At 61.8% G+C, this 26,137-nt stretch overlaps 1 protein-coding gene across 1 annotated transcript in view; it reads left to right on the top strand.

Moving 5' to 3' along the window:
- Nucleotides 1-787: 787 nt before the first annotated feature.
- Nucleotides 788-26,137, top strand: part of FRMD1 (FERM domain containing 1) — a 34,992-nt gene continuing 9,642 nt past the window's right edge. The window contains exons 1-4 of the mRNA XM_040628066.1: nucleotides 788-1,101; nucleotides 17,667-17,802; nucleotides 22,017-22,107; nucleotides 26,018-26,097. Coding sequence (XP_040484000.1) covers nucleotides 17,734-17,802; nucleotides 22,017-22,107; nucleotides 26,018-26,097 — 240 coding nt within the window. The 5' untranslated portion in view covers nucleotides 788-1,101; nucleotides 17,667-17,733. The remainder of the gene's footprint in view (nucleotides 1,102-17,666; nucleotides 17,803-22,016; nucleotides 22,108-26,017; nucleotides 26,098-26,137) is intronic.

Raw genomic sequence — 26,137 nt, 5'->3', positions numbered from 1 at the left:
AGTAAACAAAACAGACAAAAGGATGCGCGGTGGGGCTCACACCGGAACTGGGGAGTCCTGCATAAGGGGATGTACCGGAAGAGGACAAGTGTGAGGACAACGAAGCTGGGAATAGCCCTGCGTGGGGGCAGCCAGGGATGAGAAGCTGAGATTTGAAGGAGAGGCGGAAGCAGCCTCCCGGAGACTGGGCACTGGGACGTGGGCACCTGGAGCCCAGGGAGCACTGAAGCGGGCCCCTCCAGGGGTCTACCACTACTACTACTAGGAGAGGCCTCTGAGCCAATTCCCTGCCCCACTCCCACCCCCGCAGGCCTCAGGGGGGTGTACGTGCTACTCCAAGATTGGGCCCATCCGCTACTCCTAAAGGTTTCTGCTGGAATGTGTCTAGGTCAGAGAGCATGCCTGTCACCCCCAGGGAGTGATCTGATAAATCCCCTGGAGCCAGTGAAGTTTAACCTTCAGGACCGCTCACTCCCAGGCCCTCCCACAGTCCAGGATCTGCTTTTGTGTCTGCGGACAACCTCAGCCCTTCCTCGAGGACACATCCCTCCCTGGGGCTCCCGCGACTGCAATAGCTTCGTGCCCACGGCAACGGCCCTGTGCCCAGCACCCCACATAACACACCAGGAAGGCAGATGGCGGGGCCGGGCGGGGCAGGGAGGGAAGGGAGGGGAGAGGGCGGGGCCGGGGCCGGGAGGGGCGGGGTCTGGGGGAGGGGCCAAGCGTCGGCCAATCCGCAGCTCGGGCGCGCCCCCTCCGATCGCCCCAACCGCCGCCTTCCGCGGGGCTCCGACGAGATCTTGGAAAGCGGCGGCCGCGCTCACGCCGCTGCGCTCGGATCCCGACCTGGACCCCAACCTCGACCCGGACCCCGATCCCGACCCTGACCCCGACCCGGACCCTCACCCGGAGCCGGAGCCGGAGCCAGACCCCGACCCGGACCCAGACCCAGACCCAGACCCCGACCCAGACCCAGACCCCGACCCAGAGCCGGACCCTACCCCGGACCCCGGTCCAGACCCGGAGCCTGACCCCCGCCCATTCCCCGACCCCGACCCGGAACCGTGAGCCTGGCCCGCACCGGGACTGCGACCCCCGCAGGTGAGCGCGTCCGTCCCCTCGCCATGACCCCGCCCACGGACGGGCCCCTGGGGGCCAAGGCACTGGGCTGAACGAGCTGTCACCTCGCCGCCACCGTTTCCCTTAGGAGTTTGCGCCCCGAAGTCCCTCCCCTGGGCCCCCTGTTGCCCCCTCGGTGGCTTCTGACTTAGAGGCGGGGTCGGAGTCCCTGCTCCCGGGCCCCTTGGCCCACCACCCTGCCTCTCGCCCCATCCCTCTCCCCCTCTGCCTCTTCCCCTCTGCACGCGTCCCCGTCCCCCCTTTCCAACTGGACCCCGAGGCAGGTGCAGGGGCGCTCGGGATGCGCGGCCTCTTTATTCTCCCCGCCCCACCGTCGACCCGGGTGTGTCCCGAGATTTCGGTTTCCTGATCTTGTTCGGAGCCGCCTGGAGTCAAGAGTGCCTGAACAGACTTGGAGGAGGCTGGGGGGACTTGGGTCTTCGGGACCTGCAGCCTTGCCGTGGCCCCCCAACGTGGAAAGCATGGAGGGGAAACTCGGGGGAGGGGGGCACCTGCCTCCCCCTAGGGGTGAGGCAGGGAGGGGTACTGACCTCAGTGGTGCAGGACTCACTGCCAGGTGGGCAGGCTTAGGTGGTTTGGGTGGTTTGTGCAGGGGTGCGTGGAGAGGAGTAGAAAGGTGACAAAATGACATCTTTGTAGTGGAGGACGTTTCCTTTGTTCCAGGAGGCCCTCTAAAGCTCCTGAAAGTAAGGCTAGGGCGAAAGTGAGCAGGCAGTGGTTGGGGAGGTGGGGCAGGTCTGTGAGTGTGGGGTCAGAGGTGACCAGCGAGGTCGGGGTCCGAGGAGTCAGTGCGTGAGTGCTGGCATGTTCCCACCTGAGTGGACCTTTCAAGCAAACTGTGGGAAGGTTGCTGCCAGCTGGGTGGCCCTGAAACAGGCCCATCCCCCTTTTCTGTGGGGCCCCAATGCCCCCAACAATTAAGTGTTAGCAGAAAGTGAACTGGGCCCCAAACAGACAGAAGGAAGCCAGGACGAAGGTCCACCCGGGGCCTACGCTGATGGTTTACCTTTGGGGGCGGGTGGGTGCCAACAAGAGGAGGTTGTGTAAGTGTCCCCACTTCACATGGGGGTTGTGTCCAAGTGATTCCTTTGGGGCTATCCACAGATGGTCTAGTGACTGGGGTCGTGGGCCCCCCAGGCACTGCAGGCCAGGCTTGCTTAAGCGCAGTGGAATCCCCTTGGGGCTCAGGTGTCGCACCAAAGCCCTGCAGTGACCAGGGGATGTGGAGTCCAACCTCAGGAAACCCTCAGCCCTCAGAAGACCAAGGAAGGCAGGAACCCTAGCACTCTAGTGTGCTTTTCAGCAGGCCTGTGGCGGGGGGTAGGGGGGGTCCTGCTGTCCAGGTGGGGGGATCAGTGCCTGCTTACCTGCCCCCTCCCTGGCCCCAGCATAGCCAGACTGCCCCGAGCTGTCTCTGTTTGGTCCCGTCTGCTCAGCCGTGCAGTCCGCCCTCCTGACCAGATCCTGGAGAAGGTCCGCATTCTGTTTCTTCCAGAAGTTGCTGTAACTTCTGAGGAGCTTTGATGGCCAGCTTTGGCTAACTGAGGCATTTTTGCACTTGCCATGGGTTAGACCGTCTACAGATAACGTACAGGATGTGAGTAAATCCGCAGCGTTTCCGGCACATTTCGTGTTCCTTTACCTAACCCCGGCAAGAGGTCTCCCTGGGGAGCATGGGGCTCAGAACCCGGGTGGGGGGTGCTGGTACCGTGCCATTGTCTGCCGTTGTGCAGATGCTCCGTTTAGTGAGTGACAGACTATTTCTTTACTTGTAGGAGGTGTCCACGTTTGTTTTGAAGTCTTAAGACGGTGGTTTCCAGAGAACTTTCCACCCAGAATCACTTGCTTAAACTTTTGTTCGAAGTACCATCCTGAGGCTCAGACTGTGCACTTTGTGCGTGACGGGAATCGGGCGTTCTGTTTCTGAAAGGACGGGGTGTTGCAGAGCAGCTCAGGTCTCCGCTGTCGGGGGCGGGACCCCTGGCCTGGGCACTGTCACACGACACCTGCTGTCAGCGTCGCTGTCACGACGGTGCTGGGGTCACCTGATCTTAGCTCTTCCATCCCGTTGAACACGTAACGTGACCCTGGGCACCCAGGGCAGGGGCAGCACGGTGGGCCTAGACGGCCAGTGACCCTCCCAGCCTCTCCCTTGCACACAGCCAGCTCGGCAGCCCGTCTCTGCCGTGCCTGCTTGTGTTGGAGTGGGCAAGCCCGGCCGGGATGGAGGCTGGTGTGAGTACGTAGCAGAAGAACCATCCCAGTTACAACGCAGACGTTCTGATGGTGATGAGCGCACGCTGCGTGCCAGCCCCGGCTCAGTGCTGTAGGGGTATCGGCCCTTTGCTTCTGGTCTGTGCTTCTCCAGCTGCCCGCGTGACCCTGGACTCTCACTTCCTGCTCATGGCCCCTGGCCAGGACCCTGACGCCCCCCTCCCCTGGGAGCTCTCGGAGGGATGGTGGGTGGCGGCACTGGGTGAGGGCTGGTTCCTGGGACATGACCCGCTCTCGTGGCGCCGCTGCGACGTTGAGAAGTAGCACAGTGACCCCAAGGGGGTCGTGACTCGGGTTACTTCCACCGACAATTTAATGGAGGAGGAAGGAGTGGATGTTTATGGAGTGTCCGTGGACACCCAGGACACCAAATCCTGCTCTTGGGACAGGGCAAGCGTGACCCCAACAGTCACTGTGGGACCCCAGGAAGGAGGTCGAGAGTCTGCTTAGACGAGCCGCTGTGCCCCAAGGCCTGGCCTGCCCTGCCCTGCCCTGCGGCTGCCGCATGGGCTCGGGGCCACCTTGGGACAGGCCTTGCTCTTGTAGGTTCCCGTTGCCTGCTGGCCTGCTGGGACTGACATGTGGCCCCCAGGAAGAGGCTTAATGGGGGGTGAGGGAGGCACTGTTGACACTGAAATCTGTTGTTTCTTTGAACTAGTGTTCGTGGGGCACCTGCTGTGTGCCGTGGGTCAGGCTGGTGGCAGGACACACAGGCGTGTGGGTCTTTTCCCCTCCAGGAAGCCCAAGGCAGAAACCCTCAGTATGTCACAGGGAAAGGTGACGCCGCAGCGGGACGGGTTCTCTGGGTAGAGCACCTCAGCATCGCTGGTCTCGCGCATCTGCAGGGCTCTGGGGACCTGCCCCGAGAAGCGTGGGTCACCGAGTGGGGAGACCCACAGATACGGTGGCAGAACTGTCTGTGTCGTGATCAGCCCGGGGCGTCTCAGGGTCGGGGCGGGTGGCGGGAAGGAGCCAGGTCTGAGCTAACGCATTGCAGGCAGAGACCCTGGGAGGGCAGGTCCGGGTAGGGGGCTTGGGGAATTCCAGACCAGGAGAGGGCAGAGGGAGGACAGGAGGCAGGGTGAGGGTGGCCCACCACGGCCAGGGTTAGAGGGGCCGAGGGACAGTGGGGCCTTCATGTTGTCTCATCGTATTGTACGGATCCCAGGCCCTGTGTGGAGAGGCGAAAGGAGGGTGGAGGCCGCCAGGGTGAGCAGGCCGCCTCAGGGGCCCCAGCAAGGAACCCTAGAGTGGACAGAGGAACGGAGGAAAGCAACCGAGTGACAGGAGGGCGTGGCCTTCCAGCAGTAGGTGCATGGCCAGTGGGGAGAGAAGGGAAGGAAAAGGCAGTTCATGGCATCAGAGTGGACGGGGCAGCTAGGCCCCCTGTTCAGGATGAGCGTAGGAGGCCGTGGGTGCCGTTGTGGTCCAGGACCGTGTGCTTAGATGAGGAGAGTGGGTGTGGGATCTGGGGAGTATCAGCGTTCTCCAGAGAGATGGAACCGACAGGATATACGTGCAGGGGAGACTGGGGGAGGGGAGGTTTGCAGCATTTGGCTCACGCGGTTGTGGGGCTGGCACGTCTGAAATCTGCAGGACAGACCTGCAGGCTGGAGACCCAGGCAGAGCTGATGCTGCCGCTTGCGGCCCACGGCCGTCGGCAGGAGAACCCTCCTCAGGGCGTCAGACTTCTGACGCCTTCAACTGATTGGATGTGGCCCACACACGTGATGGGGGCATCTCAGAGTCCACTGACATGGAGGTTAATCTCACCTACAAACACCTTCACGTGGCATTCAGATGATGTTTGACCACACCCCTGGGCACTGTGGCCCGGCCCAGTGGACACACAAACTGACAGGGCCCGGGGCTCTGCAGGGCAGGGCTATACCTGGTTCTCACCGCTGGGCACAGCCCTGTCAGCCCCCTTAAGGTCCCCGGGGAGGCCGGCCAACATCTGTGGCTATGAGCCCCACTAAATAAAGGTTCCCACAGCGCTCTGCTCACCCTCCGAAAACAGGAGTGACATTCACAGATTCACGGTCTCTTGATTCATGCTTTGCCATTTGTTGGTTTGAAACCCCAGGAGCTTCCCAGGTGAAATTCAAAATGGGGCCCCATACGTAGAGAGCCAGGAGCAACTGAAGAAAGAGGCGGGCCCCTCCAGATTGGGAGGTGGCTGCTTTAACAAGCAGGGGAACTACGGACAAGGCTTGTCCTGGGCAACCCCAAGACTCCAAGCCCCCCCGCCCCCGCCTGCCTGCCAGGACCTTAAGAGTTTAGATAGAACCGTTCACGGGGTGCAGTCATGTCTACTGTCCAGATGGGCTTAGCAGCACCTCACCCTCCCCAGGCTGAGTCCTTGGAACATCTCCCAGCAGGCAGGGCGTGCATTCCAAGGTCAGGGGAGCGGGATGGGGCCTCCAAATGCCGTGTCCAGCTCGTGGGAGAGGCCCTCCGGAGTGCCCCCCCCCCCACCATGGCAGGTCCCAACGCTTAGTGGCCCAGGGGCGGCTGATGAGGGCGCGGGAGAAGGTGAGGGGAAGCTGGTGGCCTCCCCTGTCCTGCAGGGTCTACACACAGGTGGATGCGCTCCGGTCACATGTAAACTCTTCCACTAAAGGCTGCCCTGGGGGCCGTCGGAACAGCCGCTGGAGCCGGCCAGGCACTCCGGGGCTCAGCCGCCGGGCGCGACTCGGTGGGACTCTGGGCAGCTTGCCCAGCCCCCTGCACCCCGCCCTAGCCTCCCACAGACTTGCAGGGTTATAGTAGAATCAGAAACCAGTAGTCTGGTCCACACAATAGGTGCAAAACAAATGTTGCCTGAGACCATCTGGGGGTCCCCTGTGTGAGGAGCCTGCACGCTCTGGGGGCGTTTCCCACCCCACCCCACCTTGGGCATGGGAGGGTCACAGCTTGCATGGACTAGTGCTGAATTGTTCTCTGCCCCTGGGGCCCCAGGGCGGCAGTCGAGTGAGTCAAAGATCAGAGGTCTTGGTGCCCGCCCTCCGCAGAGGGTGTGGCTGGGCAGAAACGCCCCCTCAGCAGAAGCTGGGTCCTTGACCAGAGCGGCACCCCACCCCACGGCTCCTCTGTCCCCTGGGGAAGGGGATAAGCAAACTCTAGGAGCCTTGATGGCAACAGCCTCTCACCCACCCTGCCTGGCCCCAGCCCAGGGCCCACAGCCCTTCCCCTCCCCAGGCTGCAGGGACAGCAGAACCCTGCAGCCCAGCCCCACGGTCAGGCCAGCCTGCGGCGCCCCAGTCCCAGCATTTGCCCCTCTTCCCGAGTCTGCTGTACTCCCAGGGGTCTTGCCAGGTGGCCAGCTAGTGAACTGGAGAAACCAGTCCATCATAGGAGGTGCTTCAGTGCCCCCCCAGGCTCCACTGGCTGCCCTGGGGCTCCCTCTCTCCCCTCCTCCCTCCCTCCTCAGGCCTGGGTTGATCCTCGGGCCACCTGCCACCCAGAGGCCAGCGTCCCTTCACCCACATGCACCTTAATAGGCTGACCTCTGTCAGCTCTGGGCGTTTGCTGACGCTGTTCTCCTGGAGTTCCTTGAGAAAGGGAGGATATGTGTGGTGCTGGACCTGAGTCCGGGCTCCCAGGCGAGCACTGGTGCATTGCCAGGACGTGGAGGGTCCGTGGAAAGCGCCCAGTATTGGCAGAAACCAGCTCTGGCAAACAGGATCAGAGTGACTTCAGGGAATGTCACCAGGCCATCCAGGCCACACCAAGACTGGCTTTGTGGCTGAAACTAGCAGAATTTCACGAATGGTGCTATGGGTGCTATCGGTGTTTAAAAAGTTAGCTTGGTATCGTTGCTTGGACGCTCGTGTGTATTTTAAACTGTTGTTCGCCGTCAGCAACAATTTGGACCAACAGTCTCTCTGAAGATGCTGGGAATGCAGAGGGCTCGCGTCAGGGCTGTTTTTCTTGTCTGCGGGGGAGCCGGGCATGGAGCATAGCTGTGTGTGTGTCACGCGGGTCGGAACAGACACACGGCTGGGCCTGGGCTGCTTCCACGGAGGCGGGGGGCTCTGCCAGACACGACAGTCCAGGCTCACTGAGCCGCACGTGCTTTCTCCGCAGAGCAAGGGGGCTCAGGGCATCCTGGCGTCAGAGCTCGGAGACGTGCCGGGTGGGTACCCTCCTTACTGCCAGCCTGCCTGTGCTGTGACTCGCTCTGTCCACGCTCACTGGGAAGGACGGAGACGTGGCTTTGACCTTAGGCCAGGCTGACCTCTGGTTCAACATTCCCTCCATACCAGGCTATCCAAGTTGTGGGCCCCTGACTTCTGGAAAGCCCAGTTCACGAATTTATTTCCGTGACTCAGTCCCAGTGCCCAGTAGGGAGCTAGCTTTTCAAAAGGTGGGCATCAAGCAGAGGACGGTGCTGTGCCCACGGGAGACGTGTCTTCTGGGAATCTGCGGGCGCCAGGGAGGGACTGACCTGGGCAGCACTCGCCCTCGCCTGGCGTCCTGCTGGGCCTGTTAGCACTTCGTCTCGTGGGGGCTGAAGGGACACATTTGCTGTTGCTCAGCCCCCCTGTCTGTGTTTTTGACTCTGGTTTGTAAATCCAGCACACCCAGGCACTGTCCCCTTGCGTCGGACTCCTCTGCTCGCTGCCTGTGGGATCACGGGAGTGATCTTGGCGGCTGCAGGCGAAAGGTCTGCACCCAGGGCTGCTCTGGTCCGGAGGCCCCCTGGGAATGCATCAGGCCTGGGAGGACTGCGGGCGGTAGACGTAGCACCGGCTCCTGGTTTGCCTCTAGCCTCGTTGGTCCGTTCTGTTCTCGAGCAATTCTATCCCCGTTGGACCTTGATTTCCTTCAGCTCTACAGTGGAGGCAATACTGACCTTTTCGTCTCACGCGACTGTGGAGATGAAGGCACTTGGGAAAATTTAAGCATAAATATAACATATATTTAAATGAAATACGGAGTACAGGTGTCAGGTTGTAGCCAGGTGTTAGCCCGGCTCCCCGGCAGCGAAACCACAGCTGAGAAGGGGGCAGGGGGTTCCCAGCCACCAGCCTGGGAAAGCTACTCTCCAAGGCCACCTGCTAGAGAGAGGCTGGCGGGGACCCGGGTCGCCCGTACAGCACAGGCGTCTCTTAAGAGGGACCCGGCTGGGCAGCAGGCGCTGAGGGTCACTGTTGAACATGACGACGCGGCACAGGCTGCCCGACGAGGGGAACAGGAAACACAGTGAAGCCACACACTGCTTCGTTTTACCCTCGAACAAAAGGGGCTTGTTTGCCTCTAGTTCCGGTTTACCTGCACCCGAGCTCAGCTTCCTAAGTGAAGGAGCGGAAGGTTCTGGATCATTATGAGGAGCAGCTCTCGCGGTGGCTGTTCAGAGTCTAATCGTGAGGTCCAGATTACATTTATTTTACTCCAAACAAATGCACAGAGTCTCTAAGGAGTCCCGAAGACATGGCCTCTAAATCCCGTGTTTGCTGCAAAGATCTGCGAACCTCTTTGGAGGTTCTGTAGAAAGACTGTGAATTTGTCTTGGTTGACATTTCTGGGATACCGCTACCACCCTGAGCAAGGGAAGACCCTGGAGTTGGTCCAGGAACCATGAGCCACCTTGTAAGAGTTAACATATAAGTTTGGAAAGAACCTCGTTCTAGTCTACAGTGACATTCTCATGTGGGGCTGGACATCATTGTTCCTTCATTGCAGTTGACAGGCTAGAAGGGGGAGTGCATGAGTGATGACCTTGACCTTGAGCTCTGAGGTGGGGGAGCACGTGTGATGACCGTGACCTGAGTTCTGAGGCGGGAGAGCACGTGTGATGACCGTGACCTGAGTTCTGAGGCGGGAGAGCACGTGTGATACCCTGACCATGAGTTGTGAGGTGGGGGAGCACGTGTGATGACCGTGACCATGAGTTGTGAGGCGGGAGAGCACGTGTGATGACCGTGACCATGACTTGTGAGGTGGGGGAGCACGTGTGATGACCATGACCTGAGTTGTGAGGTGGGAGCTCCAGTAAAGACTGCGATATTGAGTTCTAACAACTTTGGGTTCTAAGGACCAGCCTCCTAGACTGGACGTTGTGTGCTCCATACAAGTCAGGGCTGCCTTTGTGCTTCTCTTCTTTGGCCAGGTCTGCTTCATGGGACAGCCGCCGTGGGGGTCACCCTGGTGGTGCCTTCTACCTGGGCCAGGTGTCCATCCATTGAGTGGGTCGTGATTGAGAACAGACGTTTGTCAGGGTCGTGAGGACACAGCGGCCAGGACACACACACTGTGCTGGGCAGGAGCTTCCGTCAGTGAGCAGGGCGGGTAATCGGCAGGACACTAGGAGAGCCGTCGCAGTCACGTTGCATGTTGGGAGTTAACGGAAACACGGGGATGGGCCGGCGAGTGGCGGGAGGGAGAGCCGGGGGCTGGGTGGCCTCTCCACAGACGTGGCACTTGAGGGGAGATGAGAGTGAGAGGTCGGCCTCGCTGAGCTGCTGAGAGCAGCCCGGTGGAGGGAGCCCGGTGCTCTGCTCTTCCAAAGGTTGAGAGGGTGCCAGCTGCAGGCCGGGGTGGAACCTGGGATTTCAGCTGCTCAGACTTGGCGCTCCAGACACCACTTCTTCCTGACAACACGCCTGCTCCAGAGTGAGGGGGACGAGGCGTGTGGGGGCAGGATGAGACCGTCAGTCCCATACCCTGGGGTGTCAACCTTCGCGTGGCAGTGAGTAGACACGGGGTCCCTCCTCCAGGTGGGGGCCGTGATCCCACGCGGCAAGGGTGCTTGCTGGGGTCGTGTGCAGCTCCACGGTCCTGGTTCTCAGGCACGGTCCTAGGAACCTGCTCAAAATGCAGATTCTCGGGCCCTCCCAGCGTGCTCGGCCTGCTGCAGGGTTCCCGGGTTACAGATGCGTGCTGGCATAGGAAAGCTGCTCCTTGGGGTGAGGGCCCATCGAGGAGGAAAGACTGGGGCCCACAGGTGCTGGGAAGTCTGCAGAGAGCCCAGCGGGGAGGAGTCTGGAGGGGAAGCTGAGTTTAAGCAGCAGTCTCCGAGCACTGACCGGAGGAAGAGGGTGGAGCGCACATTCGTGGTGGAGAGAAAGGCCCGAGCCAGGCTCGTGGGAGAGGATCCGGGGCCCTGGCCCCGTAGGAGTCTGGAGATGGGCTGCTCCCCCCAGGGTCTCTGCAGCCCTGCAGCTCTGATGTCAGGCATGTGGCTTTGCAATAACGTGTTAGTTACTGAGAAGTTGTCGTAATAACCAGGGAAGATTTGGGATGTCCATAGTCTTCTTCCATCAAGTCCTTGGAAAGCTGGCAGCACACACTGGTGATGACAGCACCTTGTAGTTCGCAGGGCACCTTTGTCCTACTGAGCCCAAGGCAGTGAAGAAATGGACCCAGGGAGCCCACATGCGCCGGGGAGAGGGGCCTGCAGGGAGAGTTGGCAGACCAGGCAGGTAAGGGCCTCTCGACGACCCCAGGTTCCAGCAAACAGGCCAGAAATGAAATTGGTAGGAAAGCCATGGGCGGAAGCCTGAGGCCCGGATTCCGGAGACAGTCCATGAGCCTCAGTCTGCAAGTCTGCACAGTGACGTCAATAACCCGCCGAACAGGATCGCTGATCAAACTGGCAAATATTCTAGGCACGTACGGTTTTTTTTTTTTTTTTAGCTCAACACATATTTGTTGAGTACACACAGTGGGGCTGCAGCAGTGAGTAAGAGTTTATGGAGCTTCCTTCCAGCAGGGAGACAGAGACAGTAAACAAGAGTGTCCAGTTATGCTCAGTGCTGTGAAGGACAGGACGGGCTCCCCAGCAAAGACACATGTGAGCTGATTTCTGAAAGCAGCGAGGCAACAAGCCAGACAGATGTGCAGGACAGAACTTTCCATGCAGAAGAACAGCACATGCAAAGGTCCCGGGGCAGGAAGGCAGGGAGGCCAGAGAACAAACAGGGCCAGCCATTGGAGGGGCTCGAAGGCCACAGTTAACTTTCAGTCTCTGGCTTCTCCTTTGAGGGAGGTGGGAGCCATTTTTGGACTTGGGGCAGAAGTGTGACGATCTGTCCCCTGATAAGCGAGATTCTGGAGGCTGAGGTGCTGGGTGTGGTGGGCGAGTCTGGAAGGGGAGACTTTGGGACCCCATTGCCATAGTCCAGAGAGGAGTGGACCAGGTGGGGGAGGGGGTGTGTGGGCAGGTAGATGCAGGGGTGTTTTGAAGGTAAAACCGTTGGGATTTGCTACTGTCTGGATTTGGGGTAGGGGAGAGAAAGAAAGGAGGTGGCCTCAAGTTTTGTGCCCCGAGCAGCAGGAGGGATGGAATGCCATTGCTGAAGGGGCTGTCGTCTTTGCTTCTCAGTGATGACGGCAGCCCCTCTGGCAGCTCGTCAGTGGGCTCAGCACACGTTCCCTGAATAAATGAAGAAGGGACCCTGCCGAGTGCTGTGGCTCGGGCCGGTGCTGCCCGGCCCAGGCTCCAGACCGCGCTCTTCCAGCTGGGTGAGGTCTTCTCTTCCTCTCGCGGCAGACTCCTGCTCTCGCGTTGAACCCCCGCAGCTCCTCTGTCTAAAGCAGAGTTGCCCGCCCTGCCTGCGAGGTGCCCTCTGGGACGTCTGGGGCCCCAGGGGCGGTGGAGGGTCTGGCCTGGTGCAGGCGTAAGAATGGAGAAACAACAATAAAGGGCACTAAAAGCCAGTCTGCCTTTTACGGTCACCACGCGCAGCGACTTGGCCGTGTGGATGACAAGACAGCCCGCCCCTCGGCTGCAGCCCCCACGTCCCTGTGAGTCACGGAGAGTGGGACAGCCCAGGTTCCCAGGGACAGCATCTGCGGCCCGTGCCCTAGAGAAGGAGGCTGGCAGGCAGGTGGGAATGAGCCACCCGGCAGACAGACAGTCAGGCGGGGAAATCACACGCGCTTCTGTCCCAGTAACTCACGGGGATTGAAGGGTGAGGGGTGGGAGGGAGCTCAGAGCTCCGAGGCTCAGCCTGTCTGTGTGTCTGTCTGTCCACACAGCTCCCCCAGACCTCCCCCACTGGTCCGCATAACAGCGAACCTTTAAGTCCTGAGTTAGTAGCTGTTGTGGTGAGTGGGTTCAGCTGGTTAGTGTTTGTGCGCAGGGGGGAGGCGTGCAGGGACAGAATGCCGAGAATCTGCCGTCAGGGTTGCCGGCCCCGCTCCTGCTCGTCCAGCTCTCTGCTGCAGCCTGCCTTTCCTGCCCTTCCTGTGGCCCAGGGCGTGAGTGTCTGGGCTCAGCTGGGGTGGCCCGAGGGCACCGGTGCGGTCCCACCCCGTGCCCCACACGGACAGCGGTGGCGGCCTTCAGGCTGGAACCCAGCTTGTGAGCCTCGTCCTCTCATCTCTGCCTTAGTGGCGGCGATGACGTCCTTGCCCTAATTCGCCACCTGTCCAGGGTGTGGGGCCCTCGGTGGGACTCCTGCCAGCTTCCCACGGGGACCCCACAGCGTGGGAGCCCTGTCATCCTGTGGGGGGCGGTTCCGGGTGCACACCAAACACTGTCCATCCCCGCCACCCTCTGGCTGACCGCGGTGACCCCCAGTTCTGGGGTTCTGTGTGGGAGGGCTCAGGAGGGTGACAAGGGCCCCTGTCCACAGGGACTCCCCCCAGAATGGAGGGGCGGGGCAGGATGGAATGAGGAAGATGTCTTGTTTCTCCGCCGTTAAATGCCATGCCCAAGAGGGAACTGACATAGCGTTGTCTGAGTGGACGTCCTGGAGGCTGGCGCTGTCCTGGGGCAGGCTGTGTGCGCGGGAGGAGGGGGAGCCTGAGGCGGGACCCCTTCTCGGCAGGCAAACCCCACTCGCCAACAAGCCGATCTCACTGGCCACCACTCGTCTTTGCCCCCAAAGAGGCCCCCAGGCTGCCGGCCACCGCCTCACCTGGTGCTCTGTGGGGCGTGCGCGGGGCACCCCCTCCCTTGGGCTCTCCGGGAGCCTTCAGGGCCTTGCAGGGGAGACCCCGGCGCAGGGAGGCTGGAAATACAGCATCACGTTGTGACAAATGCATCAATTGGTACTGCCGGTGGGGGGCCTCCTCCCATCTCCCAGGGACGTGGGGGGCATGCTGTGGCCCCCAGCCCGGGAACAAGAGCACATCCCTCTCCTTGTCTGCCAGACCCAGGTCTGGGGGCTCCTGGGGGACCCGTGTTGGCACCTGGGGCCCCTCGCGGCAGACAGTTCCCGTGCTGCCCGCTCCTGGCGCTCAGATGCTCTTCTGTTAAGGAGCCCCTCGCTCAACGGGACGCTGATATTTCTGAGAACACTTGTCTGCTGTGATTCGTCGCTCGGAAGGGAGCCCTTCCATGAGCATTGACACAAAAGTCACCCGCCATTGAGATACAACGAATTCAACGGTTTTGTGCCCCCGTTTCTGAAAGATTCATGGCCGTTAAGAGACGGTGTTCCATGAAGGGGCAGGTGGTCGATGACCTCTGTCCCAGCTAGCCACCCGCCCCTGGCCTGGTGACCCTCCTGCCTGGGGGCCGGGCAGGGCCTGTCTCAGGGGCCACGGGCTGCGGGGGGTTCTGACCTATGTTGTCTCGTGGGAAGAGACGCTCGCACAGTGTGGGCCTGGCAGGCAGTGGTCCCTGTGCACCCAGGGTGGTCCCTCCCCTGGGGCCTGAAGGCCTCATGCTCCTGCAGGCGCAACATTCACAGCCCTGGTCCTGCCGCATCCATGGGACACGGGTCCCCCACCAGCCTCTGGCTCCAGAGGTCCTCGGCCCCCTTGCTCCCCTGGTGTGTCACTGTCATGTCGCTGTCCTGTCCCTGTTCCCAGATGCACCCTATGGCTGTGTGCCGTGGGGGCTTGTGGGTGGATGAGTGTGAGCCCCGGGGGTCCGCGTCCAGGATGGCGGGGACAGTGCTTGTCGTTCGACCTCGAAGAGCCTGTGAAGTCATGCGCGGCAGCGTCTGTCCGACAAAGCAGGTGGCCCTGCCGCGACTCCTGCCGCAGCCCACACAAGGGTCGGTGAAGAGAAGAGGCAGCGGGCGCGGCCATGGGGCCCGACGGTGGCTCTGGCTGCGTGGCCCTCCCACACGCCCCGCCTGCCGTGGGGCTGTGGTTTAATTGCGGTCAAGAATTCCGCCTGGGCGGCAAGCAAAACACAGTCCTGTGAGGTCAGCACAGAGCCTCCCGCTGCCCTTCCCCTCCCTCGGCAAGCTCTTCCTGCTCCTTCGGGGACAGGGAGCCCCCCCGCCCTGCCCCAGTGCTGCAGATGGACCCCGCTCCCCCAAATGCTGAGCTCTCCTTCCAGCATCGCTAATAAGAGTGTGTGCTCCCTGTGGGGTTCCAGAAGGCTCTCAGCGGTTTGCTTTCTGCACCTCTGTTTCCCTGCTAATAAAGTGAGCGAACTAGGTTGCCCCTGGGCACCCCTCCATTCGGGGAACAGTGAGAACGAGGGAAGCACTTTTGGGGGGTGCTGTGAGGACCCTCGGGGTCCGCAGGCCGGGTGCCACAGGAAGACGCACAGCGTATGCACGCTGGGGCGCAGGCGAGGGAAGGCCACAGCCAGACCCTGTCACAGCCCCCACCTAAGCAGCATAACCTCTGAATGCAGAGTCCTAACCCCTATGATTGTGACCACAAGCAGACCAACGCAGGAAAAGGGCAGGCCGCGTCACCAGCTGCGCGGGAGTGGGCTTGGAGGAGAGGCCGGCGCCCCAGTGTCCTCCATGATCAAGGCTGTGTGCTCCGCACGCACCCACACGTGTGCTCACGACGCGCCTGCCGGGCAGGGTCCCAGCTCTGGCGTCTGGTGAAGGACTTCTGTGTTTTTCTATGGCACTATAATGTGTTCAGTATTTCAGTAGCTTCATTGGGGTATGATTGAAATACTGTAAAATACATTCCTTTTCAGCAAACGGTTTAACGCAGTTTGGTGGAACTGTGAGCCGTGCAACCACCGCCATCTCGCTGTGGGACGTTCCCGCCACCCTGAAACCAGCTGTAGCCTGTACGCATCCCTCCAGCCCAGGCACCACAAACCCGCTTTCTGCCTCTGTGGCTGTTGCCTTTTCTGGACGTTTTAGGGACTCACACAAAACGCGTGCTGTGGGCTGGCGCGTCCCGGGCAGCACGGTACTTTGGGTATCGGTTCTCGTCCCGGCCCCTTCGTGCCCCGGCGTTGCTGAACGGTGTTCCCGCACTGCTTTGTGGACCCAGTGTTTTGTGGATTTCCATTTCCGAAGCTTTATTTTCAGAACATTCTTAGCAGAGGATGAAGAGCAAGTCTCCAGCACATGGCGAACCTCCGGGTGCCACGGTGAGGGGCGGGCAGGGCGGCTGGGATGGTCCAGGGTGCAGGGGAGCCGCCTCCTTCCCTGGCGGCTCTCCCCGCCCCTCCCCACGGTGATGGAGACAAGCTCGTTCAGAAGACAGGCGTTCAGAAGGGGCGTGTCTTTTGGGGTCTCGCCACGTTTCTGTTTCCCCAAAGGAGGAAAGCTCTTCTTGATAAGCCTGAGAACAGTGGTTGTCTACAGGTGGACAGGTGCGGAGGGCGGGGAGCCAGCCCCAGGCTGGCAGAGGAGGCTTCCCGGGAGACGACCTCCCGAGCTCAGCTCGGGGTGGCGTGGCCACGCCATGGCCCTGGGACTTGCAGCCTCCTGAGCGGCTTTGTGAGGCAGGTGGGCGGGGGTGGGGGTCGGGGGCTTGCCGTCTTTATGACCATCCCTTAATCCCACTTGTTGGTAGGAATGCAGGGGTTTCTCTTCCTTTTTTATCACTAGAGGTGTTTGCAGCTCATTAGCCAAAAGTCCTGTGAAACCCGGCCAGCACCCACACAAGCAGTGGGGTCCCACCCACGGTGAGGGGAGAACACTGAGGCCAGACGCACCATGGCCGGATGTTGGCACTGGTTCTCAGCACTCCTTCCGTGGGAGGACCACCGCTTGCCAATGGTTCCTCCATGGTCTGTGCGTGCGCGTGCACATGTGCACACGTGTGTGCTCTGCAGGGTCGCCTGCTGCTCCACGGCCTCTCCGTGTGCTCAGATGCTCTGGGAAAGGAGCAGTTCCCGCCATCCTGTATGGTGACCGTTAGTCACTGGGTCACAGGCCATCGGAAGCCAGTGGATATCACGAGAACCGGCATGTGTTCTCAGGTGCTATTTGCCTTTTTAAAAATGGTTAACTTGCCAGCGGAAAGGATACACATGTGTCCGATGATGGACAGCTTTGCATCTGCTCTGGAGAGAAAAAGACAGGGCAGTGGCCTCTCAGATTCTCAGGTGACCGGCTCGGCCTACAGGGTCCCGAGTCTGGGTGGAAGGGGCGATGGGCGGAGGGGCAGGGCCGGGAGAGCTCCCTCTCCTCGTCTGCGTCCCCGACCTCCTCACACCTGCAGGGCGAGAGCAGACGGGGCAGCGGGACCTGATTTCCCAGGACCTGCCCAGCCCCCCTCCCGGGACCCCTGGATGCCCCAGGAGCAGGAACACGCCAAGCCGAAGCCCCCTCATTCCGGTCTGGGGCCACCCTTCTTCCCAGAGGTCAGAGTTCACGGGGGGGCAGCTCCCCCGGCCTTCCCCTGTGGCAGTATTACTCACTGTGGGGCAGGTAGGAGGTGACACTCGGCCAGGGACTGCGGCATGGGTCTCTGCCGCTAAAGGTAGTCGGAGCCTACAGGACGTTCGTTTCAGGAACAGTGTTGCTGATCCATTCATTCCTGATTCGTTCCCCTCCACAGGAGGGGGCGCTAGGGACCTGGCTGGGGGCCCCGATACTCCAGGTGCCCTTCTGGGATCTGCGGGCCCTGCCCTCGCTCTCCCTCCAGCTTCTCCGGGAGCCTCAGGAATGATCCTGGTTCCGGCACTTGCGTGGTCCGCGTGGGCTTCTACGTGACCCTTTGTCCTGGTCCCTGGAAAGGAGGGGGCAGTGCTGGCTGAGGCGCAGGGGGGCTGTGAGGTGGGCCCTGGGGGAGGTGGGGTCAGCCGGTGGCAGGGGAGGGTGGGGCCAGCCCGGCACTGTTTATTTGCATTCCAATCAACGTGCACGTGTCCCAGCTATTTATAAGCCTGGACCTTGTCCCGGCCCAGCCACGGGCTGGATTTCTGGCCCCGCTCGTCTTCCACTTACTTCCCCAGCCAGGAGCTCAAGAGGCGCCTGGTCCCCTGGTGAGTCTGGGGTGTTATGTTCCCCACCTGTGGCCGGGTGGCCGGGGAGGGCCTAACCAGTGGTGACACATGGCCCGTGTCCGTCTGGGAGGCACACAGCTGTGGGCAGCTCAGCCCCTCCCTAGCCGTGCCCTTGACCAGTTCTTCCCTGCAGGAGGCCATGGAAGGGGCCCCATCCTGAGAGTCTGCATGCCGCCACGAGAGCGACGTGACACAGCGAGATGACCACAGAGCCCAGGGACGTCCTGGTTCTGCTGCCCACGCGGGAGCAGCTGCGGCTGGTTGTAGGGGTGAGTGTGGGGGAGAGCTGAGGGTGGGGTGACCATGGGGGGAACCGTGGGGGTTATGGTGGTTGTGACTGTGGGGGAGATGGTGGGGGTGACTGTGGGGAGGGACCGTGGGGGGTGATTGTGGGGGGACCTACGGGAGACCATGGGGGGTGACTATGGGGGGTGACTGTAGGGGTAACTGTGGGGGGACTATGGAGGGAGACCACGGGCGACTGTGGGGGTTCCATGGGGATGACCATGGGGAGACCGTGGGGAGACCATGGGGGTGACCGTGGGAGTGACCACGGGGGGACTGTGAGGAGACCATGGGGGGGACCGTGGGGAGTCACTGCGGGGTGATTGTGGGGGGCCATGGGGGGTGGGCAGAGACTGCTGTCATAGGTCCCCTCTTCCAACAAGGTGATACTGTTAGGAAGTAAGTGGCATTCTGTGGCACGATTCATCTCAAACACCAAAGCTTTGTGGCGTTCAAACACGTATGCGGTTGGCGAGGCCCTGGGCTCAGTTTGGCCGTTCTTCCCCTTTATTCTCCATCGGCTGCATTTGGGTTCTGTAGTGAGCCCACTTTGCCGGAGGTCTCTGATAGCCCGCCTGCCCTGCGTCTTCAGGGAGGCGGCATCTTGGCCCTTCCCGAGCACCTTCCCCCTGCCCCGGGGACACCCACTAGTGAGGGCCCGGCTGGCCCCGGCCTCCGCCTCCCCCAGGCAAGTGCAGGGACCCGTGCCCCCCGCCAGCGGAGGCCCCCCTGGGGCTGCCTGCCCTCCCTCTGAGCGCCAGCGCCGAGGCTGCGGAAAGACAGTGGGCCATGGCTTCGCTTGGACAGGCTCCTCGAGAGGCGCCTCTCCCATTACTCAGGTCCCCTCTCGTGACATACCGATCGTGTAACCCAGTAATTCAGCCGTTCGCCTGCCAGCCCACGGAAGCCTCATCTCAAGAGCAGGTCAGGATTCACTGGAGCATTTCTCCGGAGGCCTGAAACGCCTGAACTCGTGACCGAGCCGCGTGGCTTTTCCACAAATCTCCATCAGACCGTGCAGTTGTTTAAAAATCCAAGATGGGCAACAAGAAGTGGCTTGTCTACCTGACCGCAGACAAACTTCCCGGAGTCACCAGGCTCTGGATAGCCCGCTTCCGGGGGACCCACACACCCTGGAGATGTGGCAAGTCCTGTGTGCGGTCATGACCTCGGCACCAAGCTGCCCTTTCCCATGCCGCCGGTCACCCCGGGGACGGAGTGGTCCCCAGGTGATCATTTCCAGGGTGGCCCATGGTCACGGGAAGTGTCAGCCAGCATCCCGTCCCCCTGGAGACTGTCCAGCTCTGTCCCCTCTCCCTAGACAGGCAACACCCTAAGTAGGAGAAGCAGGAGATCAGGGGTGTTTGGAGAGAGTAGGGGTGGGGCGGGTACTGGTAGAGACCTCCCCAGAGGTGCGTGGTGGGCCTGGGGCGCAGATCCCCTTCGCCGTGTATCGCTGTCGGGGTGCATGGGGACTGGTCGTGGAGCAAACGTCAGTGGGGACACACTGGACTTACAGAGGGTGTACCCACCGTGGTGCCACGCCAGCGACATCGAGCCCCCCCGGCTAGCACCTGTTGCAGCTCTGATGTACGCTGTGCTCTGGACCCTTCCTGGTGGGCCGTGGGCAGGACAGGTCAGGTTCAGGTTGGGGAAATGGTGGTTCTTCCCAGTTCTTATCAATTGTTTGAGTGAAAAGTGAAGGGGCGTTAAGTTCCCCTGATCCAGGCAGTCTCTGGTATCCAGATGACCATTGCCCCACTACCGCCAGCATCATACCCCCCCCTACTAGAAGCCCCGTGCTGAGCACTCGCGGGGGGGTTATGCACACTGGCCCACTTAACCCTCTGCGTGCGCTCTAGCTCGTTCTCTCAGTCTGATTTTACAAAGGGGGACACGGAGGCCCAAACTGGGGTGAGTGCTGAGTCGGTGCGTGCCCTCACATCGGGGTGAAGAGTGGACCCTGCGGGGGCATACCCTCTGGGGCAGCAGGCTCTGGGTCTGCGAGGTGCCAGGAAGGACCGCCCTCTCACCTGGCCTTGAACGGAAGGTCCCTGGTGCACACTGCTGGCGGAGGAGGAAGTTCACGTCCCAGCACCTCCTTCCAGGGGACAGCGAGGGACGTGGCTGGCCGCTGCTTGGGCTGCCGGCCCGTCAGGGGAAGGAATCTCTGTCCCCTTTCTGCTCTCCCTTGATGTGTTCCGTTGAGTTGAGAGGGACAGGAAAACCCCTAGAAAGTTAGCTGGGCCCAGAGACGTTGTTTAAATCCCCTAACGTGGCCCTAACACGAGCAAGGCTTGGCGGAGAGGGAGGGCTCTGCACCGTGTCCCGCGTCCCACGTCCCGTGTCCTGCACTGACGCTTCCCGCTGCCTCTGGCGGGTGGACCGCACCCGGCTCGCTGGTGATGGTGAAGTGAAGTCTCCCGGAAATTACGTGCTCAGGAACACACTCACTTCTGGATTTAGCGACAGTCTCTCCAAGCTTCAGTTTACCCATCTGGTGATGAGGAGCTGGAGCTGATCGGAGGGTGTCCAGGGGTTCCCTGCGTCCCTCGAGGTGGCTCTGGCCTGGGGAGGAGGCAGGAGGAGGACTTGTGTGGGGAGAGGAGGGCGGGGTGGGACAGCGGCCTTCACCTGTCTCCTCCCTGAGCGTCGCTGGCGGGTTTTAACCGGAGGACCCAGCAACATGTGAAACCCTCTGGGTGAGGTGGCGAGTCCCCGCCGGTGACGGGGCATACCGAGGCAGGCTACAGGCCCTACAGCGGGGCACCGACACCCCGCCAGCCTACTCTCAGGGTGTGCCACAGCGTGAGCCATGACGGGCCCCCATGCTTGCCCGCACATGTCTGTACATCCGGGTTTTAGGAAGTAATGTCCGAGAAGACCCTTGCTGGGAGTACGCATCACCGCGTGGCAGGCTTGACCCCATGTCTGCTGCCAAATGTAATGGATGACGATGAAGCCGATATTACGGCGATTCATCCCTGAAAATAGAGCCGCGTCATTTGACTTGAGACGGTGGAGAGACGCTTCTGGAATCCCAGGGGCTGCGCCGTGCCTGGGTGCACTCCTTTCCTAGCGGGGCGAGAGCCCGCGGGCGTTGTGCGTGGCGCAGACCTGTCCTCCCACTGCTCTGGTTTGTGTGGAGGGCACTCCTTCTTGCTGCGGGGGCCGGAGCCTGGGTGGCCCCCAGCAGGCGAGGAGTTTGCCACGGACAACGTGGGTGGGGCCTCCCTTGTGCGCCGGAGACGCGCCCTGGCCACGAGGGACCGTGACGCCAGACGCACCAGCCCGCAGCTCTGGGAGATGCAGAGGACAGAGGCGCACACCAGACGCACAGCGGAGAGGCACCGGCAGGTGCAGACGTGGCCGTGCCAGGGGACCCGGGACAGAGGAGCGGCCAGAGCGAGGGCGGACTGTCTCTGGTCCAGCACCGGCCAAAATGTAGAGAAGTTGGCCTTCGTGAGACAGCTGCAACTGGGAACACCTGCTGGAATCGGGTGCAGGCTTGAGGTGGACTGGTGTTGGGGTAACGGGAAATGGACGGGACAGCGGATGTCGGAGGAGAGCACCTGACCTGCGTGCACAGACGACACACACCTGGGGAGCCGTCCCATGCACGGGGTGTGGGCGGCTCCTGACCCTGCGAGTGGGAGCTGCGGGCTTCGCGGGTGATGGGGGGCTGGCGTTCCCTGAGGCAGGGGACTGACCCCCGGCAGGAGGTGCCTGTAGGGAGGCTGACGTGGGTAGGTCCACGAAGGCGCAAGACTCAGACCCCACAGCCGCCCGTCCAGCCCGAGGGGGTGGTTGGTGGGGCCAGGGACCCTCGGAGCACCCTCAGCCCCTTCTGGGTGTCCAGCAACAGGGACCCATTTCTGGGGTGCCCACGCCCCAGCCCTGCCTTCAGGAGTGGCCTGGGTGAGGTGGGTGTACATTGAGGAGAAAGGCCTGTGGGGATGCCCTGCGGGGCATGGAGAACACTGCCCACCCCCGTCCCTGGGCGTCCCCGCACGGGCCAGGACAGAGACAGCAGGCTCCCCACACCCGCGGTCTCTCACCGCCCGGCTGGGTGGGCGGGCCTCCAGTGTCCAGCTTGGGCAGGCACCAGGGAGCCTGGGTGGGAAGCAGCGGTGGCCCTCCTGCCCCCCTCAGACTGCGCACCCCGTCTCCAGGCCCTGAGCCCCCCCATGTCTTACAGGTGCAGGCCACTGGTCGTGAGCTCTTTCAGCAGGTGTGTGACATGGCCAGCATCAGAGACGCCCACTTCTTTGGCCTGAGTGTGGTCAGAAGTAAGTCAGCATTACCCCCAATGACCCCGCCCAGGGGACCCCTGCCCAGGGGCACCCGCCTCTTCGGGGAAGGGCCAAGGGGTGCCTGCCTGTGCCGCCCATAGCCGACGTGCTCTAGTGTGCACCCAGGTTGTCTGGGCAATGCCACGCTGCGCTGAGCACACTCGCGCTCACATGCACACACAGACGTTCCCGTGCTTGCACACTTACACATGCTCACGTGTGTGCACCCTCGGCTGTTCTCAGGGAAGAGCAGAGTAGACTCCCGATCTACTCTGGTTCTTTCTGGAAAAAACAGTGAACGGGGACCCCTGGGCTAGGCCTGCTCGTCCGATTCTGCTGTCCAGGAGCCATTTGTGTCCCGGGTTCTGGAAACATCGGTCCAACAGCAGAGCCCTGGGTCCAAAAGAAACCTTTCCTGGGACTCTACCGGATGAAACCCAGGGGTGGGGTGTGCCAGCGGAAGGAGGCAGGGAGCCACCCAGCCTTGTCTCCCATCCTGCGGGGTTCCCTCTACGACCCCCAGGTCCAGGGCTCTGCAGAACCCCAGGCTCGGTGGAGGGGTCCCAGGGGGAGGAGGGAAGCAGGAGACCTCAAGGGGCTGCCTGTGCGTGGGAGACAGGGCCGCCCCAGGGGGCTCTGAGGGTGGCCCCAGGGGGAGGGCGCCTGAGCACCTGTTTGTGCCTGGGACGAGTGCTATGACTGGGACGGCTGTCATCGTTCACTGGGGCTTTGGGGCTATCAGTATACAGCACCCTTTCCCCAATACGCCGAGATGAAGCACCAGAGAAAGAGGGTCTGTTCCGTCCGTCAGCCCTCTGCCTGAACTCTCCAGGCCTCCGTCCCCAGCCGCAGGTGGGTGGGTGGGCGTCCCCAGGCTGTGTCCAGGTCAGGGATGGGGGAGCAGTGAGTGAGAAGGGGGAGACCCCGTGGGAAAGCAGGGCCCCGAGGGCCCCAGCCCCTCCTGTGGGGGCACTTGGCGGTGATTTCACCCCACAGATTCTAAAGTGTCTCTGAAGGACACGATCCCGCCACAGCCCCGACATGGTGTCCAGGGCCTTTGTCCCGTGTCATCGTCCTCACCTCCCGGCTGGTAGAGAAATTCCTGTTCAGGGCTGCCTGACCCTTCAGTGCCCCCTGGTGTGGCCTTAGGGCACCCTGTGTCAGCCGCCCAGGCTTGGGGGGGATGGCAGGGCCCCCGGCCGACCAACCGCTCTGCTGTCTGTCAGGCAGCACTTCCTGTTCCCGTCCCAGAAGCACAGACAGGGCTGCGAGCAGGCAGACAGCAGAGCCCGCAGCGGCAGAATGTGGCTTTGCTGTTAAAGTTTAATATTGGTGGACTTTCCCCATTCTGCACAGAAAGCTAAGTTAATGGGTAGCTTTGCTCCCACAACCCCCGTTTTAACCATTGGATGGCTGCCGCTCTGTGTCTGGGTCCTCGTGGGTGAGACATCAAAGGAAATGAACATTTGCATAAAAGCCCATTTATTTTGGGGAGGTGCCAGGGTTTGGGTTTTTATGCTTCATGAATGGAATTATTCCTGGTTCATGGGACGGAGCTCATCATGGCTGCAGAAGGCCCCGACTTCCTGGGGGGCCCCAGTGGGGGCCGAGCTGTGGGGTATCTGTTGGGGGAGGGCTGGGGACCCACGGCCCCGGACGCACACCTCATCTTCCAGGACCCGCGTGGCCAAGTGCTGGAGCTCGCCTTGCAAAGAGGGGCTCAGGGATGCACGATGAATTCATGAAGGCCCAGGGTGGGTGCGGCCTTGGGGGCCTGGATCTCTGGGCAGCAGTCGGGGCCGTGGTGCTGTCCCCTCCCTGAGCTGCACCACTTAAAGCCCGTGTCCATGTGGGAGTTCGCCTTCACGGGCCTCCGTGGTCCTGCATGGCCTCCAGCCCCTCAGGCCACCTGCCTGGGCAGGAGTTGAGCCACCACGGCCCCGCTAGGGTTCTGGGCTGGGCCACGCGTGGCTGGGCATGCGGGGAATGTTCTGCCGTCGGGTGCAGGGGGTAGACTTCTGACGAAGGAATGAGGGAACAGCTGAAGGCTCGCAGGGGCTAAACACTTTGTTCGGATGCTTGCCAGACTCTGCAGGGTCCAGGGCTTGTCCCCCAGAGACGTGGCGCTCCCCGGGGACATTGGGCGGGTGTAGGGCAGGCAGCTGCACGTGCTCTTCCTCCTACCTGTTCCCCAGATGAGCAAAGGTTGCCTGGGCTTTCTGCTTTTAAATCGGCATGAGGCGCGCCCCTGGGCTGGTGGGAGCTGGTTTCTGCCCTTGGGTTCTGCGGTTGCTGTCGCTGTCTGCAGGAAGTGGGGGAGGAAGTGTTCCCTCTGCTCTTGGCAGCCTCTGGTATTTGAGGGTTTAGAGTAGCTTTAGGGGCACATTGGAACCCGAAGAGAGGGTCACGTAAGTGGTAAAGGACATGAGCCAGGTGTTGGAAACAGTCATCTCAGGATGGAGGGAGGCTGGTTTCTGCTCCATTCTGTTTTCTGCGTGTGCTAGCTTTTCTGCACTGAGACCACCTTGCTCTCATTAGTGGGGGGAAGCACCAAAGGGCCCCCTTTCCCATGGACCTGATGGGCTAGGACAGCCCTGAGATTCCTTCCCACATGTGCCAGCCAAGCCAATGGGCCCTTGGGAGTCCCTGTGGCCAAGAAGGCCTCGTGAAAATGAGATGGAGCAGCGGGTCGGGGGGCAGTTCCCCAGACACGGGCCGGGGTCCTCACAAGAAGGGATCAAGCCCTCAGCAGCTGGAGGTGAACCCACACGTCGCAGCAGAGGCCCCAGGAGGCCCAGGAGCTTGGGGAGCAGCAGTGGCTGGTGGCTCAGCGTCCCCCGTCTTCAGGCTGATGGTACTGGAACTCAAATGCTTGAACGATGATGCTGGGGAATTGGAACCCAGGCGGGGAACCACATCGGCTCTCTGAACTGTGACCTGCGTGAGTGTGTGCACGTGCGTGTGCGTGTCCACGTATGCTGCACCCAGTGAAGACGGCATACAAGCTGACCAGCCAGGCTGTGGGGGGCAGGCAGGAGTTGGGGGCCCCCGCAGGACCAGTCCAGGATGGAGGGGCTGGCAGGGGCTGGGGGCTGGCCAAGAAGAGCCCCCGGGGTTGCTGCACGGGGCCGGGGGGGGGGGCTGCCAGTGGTCTTCCTGGGGGAGGTGCACTTACTCAGCAGGGAGCTCCCAGGGGAGGGTCTGGCTCCCGCCAAGTGGCCCTTTCTGGCCAGCTCCTTTGAGTCCGGACATCCGTGATGGCCTCGCTGAGAACAAGCTGGTAGGCAGGTTCCAGGGAGGAATTGGGGTCACCCCATGCCCGAGACTCCTTCTCTGCAAGGGAGGCAGGCCCGAGCTGCCCCACCTGCGGCAAGCACCCCGTGCACACCCAGCGTGGCCTGTCCTTTCAGCTGAGCTGACTTGGTCTCGGGGCTGGAGCCCTTCCTTCGGGATCTGGACCTTCTGGGTGGGAAGGTCGTGGAAGGTCATGTTCCAGTGACCCCATGGCTGTGAGGAGGGCACATGTTTGGGACTGAGGTCTATAGTCAAAATCAAGGCAGGAGACCTCTGCATGCAGCTCAGGGACTGGGATAGACAGACAGGAACAGACAGACAGGGGCAGAGAGACAGGGACAGAGGTGTGCGGGCTCCAGGTTGGTGAGTGTTTCCCGACACACAGGTGTTTCTGGCTGTGAAGGACCCAGTCGGTGGCCGGAGAGGAGCCCTGGGCTGAGGGCTCCTGCAGACGAGGCACTCACGCCCGCCACCTGGGAGAGCCGGCACACATAGTGACGCGCTCCGTCAGCTCGCCGACCCACGACGCACCGCGGGCGTCCGTCAGATACGAGTGACCGCAGGGCAGCGCCAGGCACTGGGCTGGCTGACAAGACCCCGCTTCTCTCCTCAGACAACGAGTACATGTTTATGGATTTGGAGCAGAAGCTCAGCAAGTACTTCTCCAAGGACTGGAAGCGGGAAGGACACAAAGTAAGTTAGACATCGGGCGGCAGCCTGTCCCCGGACCCTG

This window comes from Ursus maritimus, unplaced genomic scaffold (assembly GCF_017311325.1).
Source record: "Ursus maritimus isolate PB19 unplaced genomic scaffold, ASM1731132v1 scaffold_13, whole genome shotgun sequence".
Lineage (NCBI taxonomy): Eukaryota > Metazoa > Chordata > Mammalia > Carnivora > Ursidae > Ursus > Ursus maritimus.
This window is presented reverse-complemented; position numbering and strand designations above follow the sequence as displayed.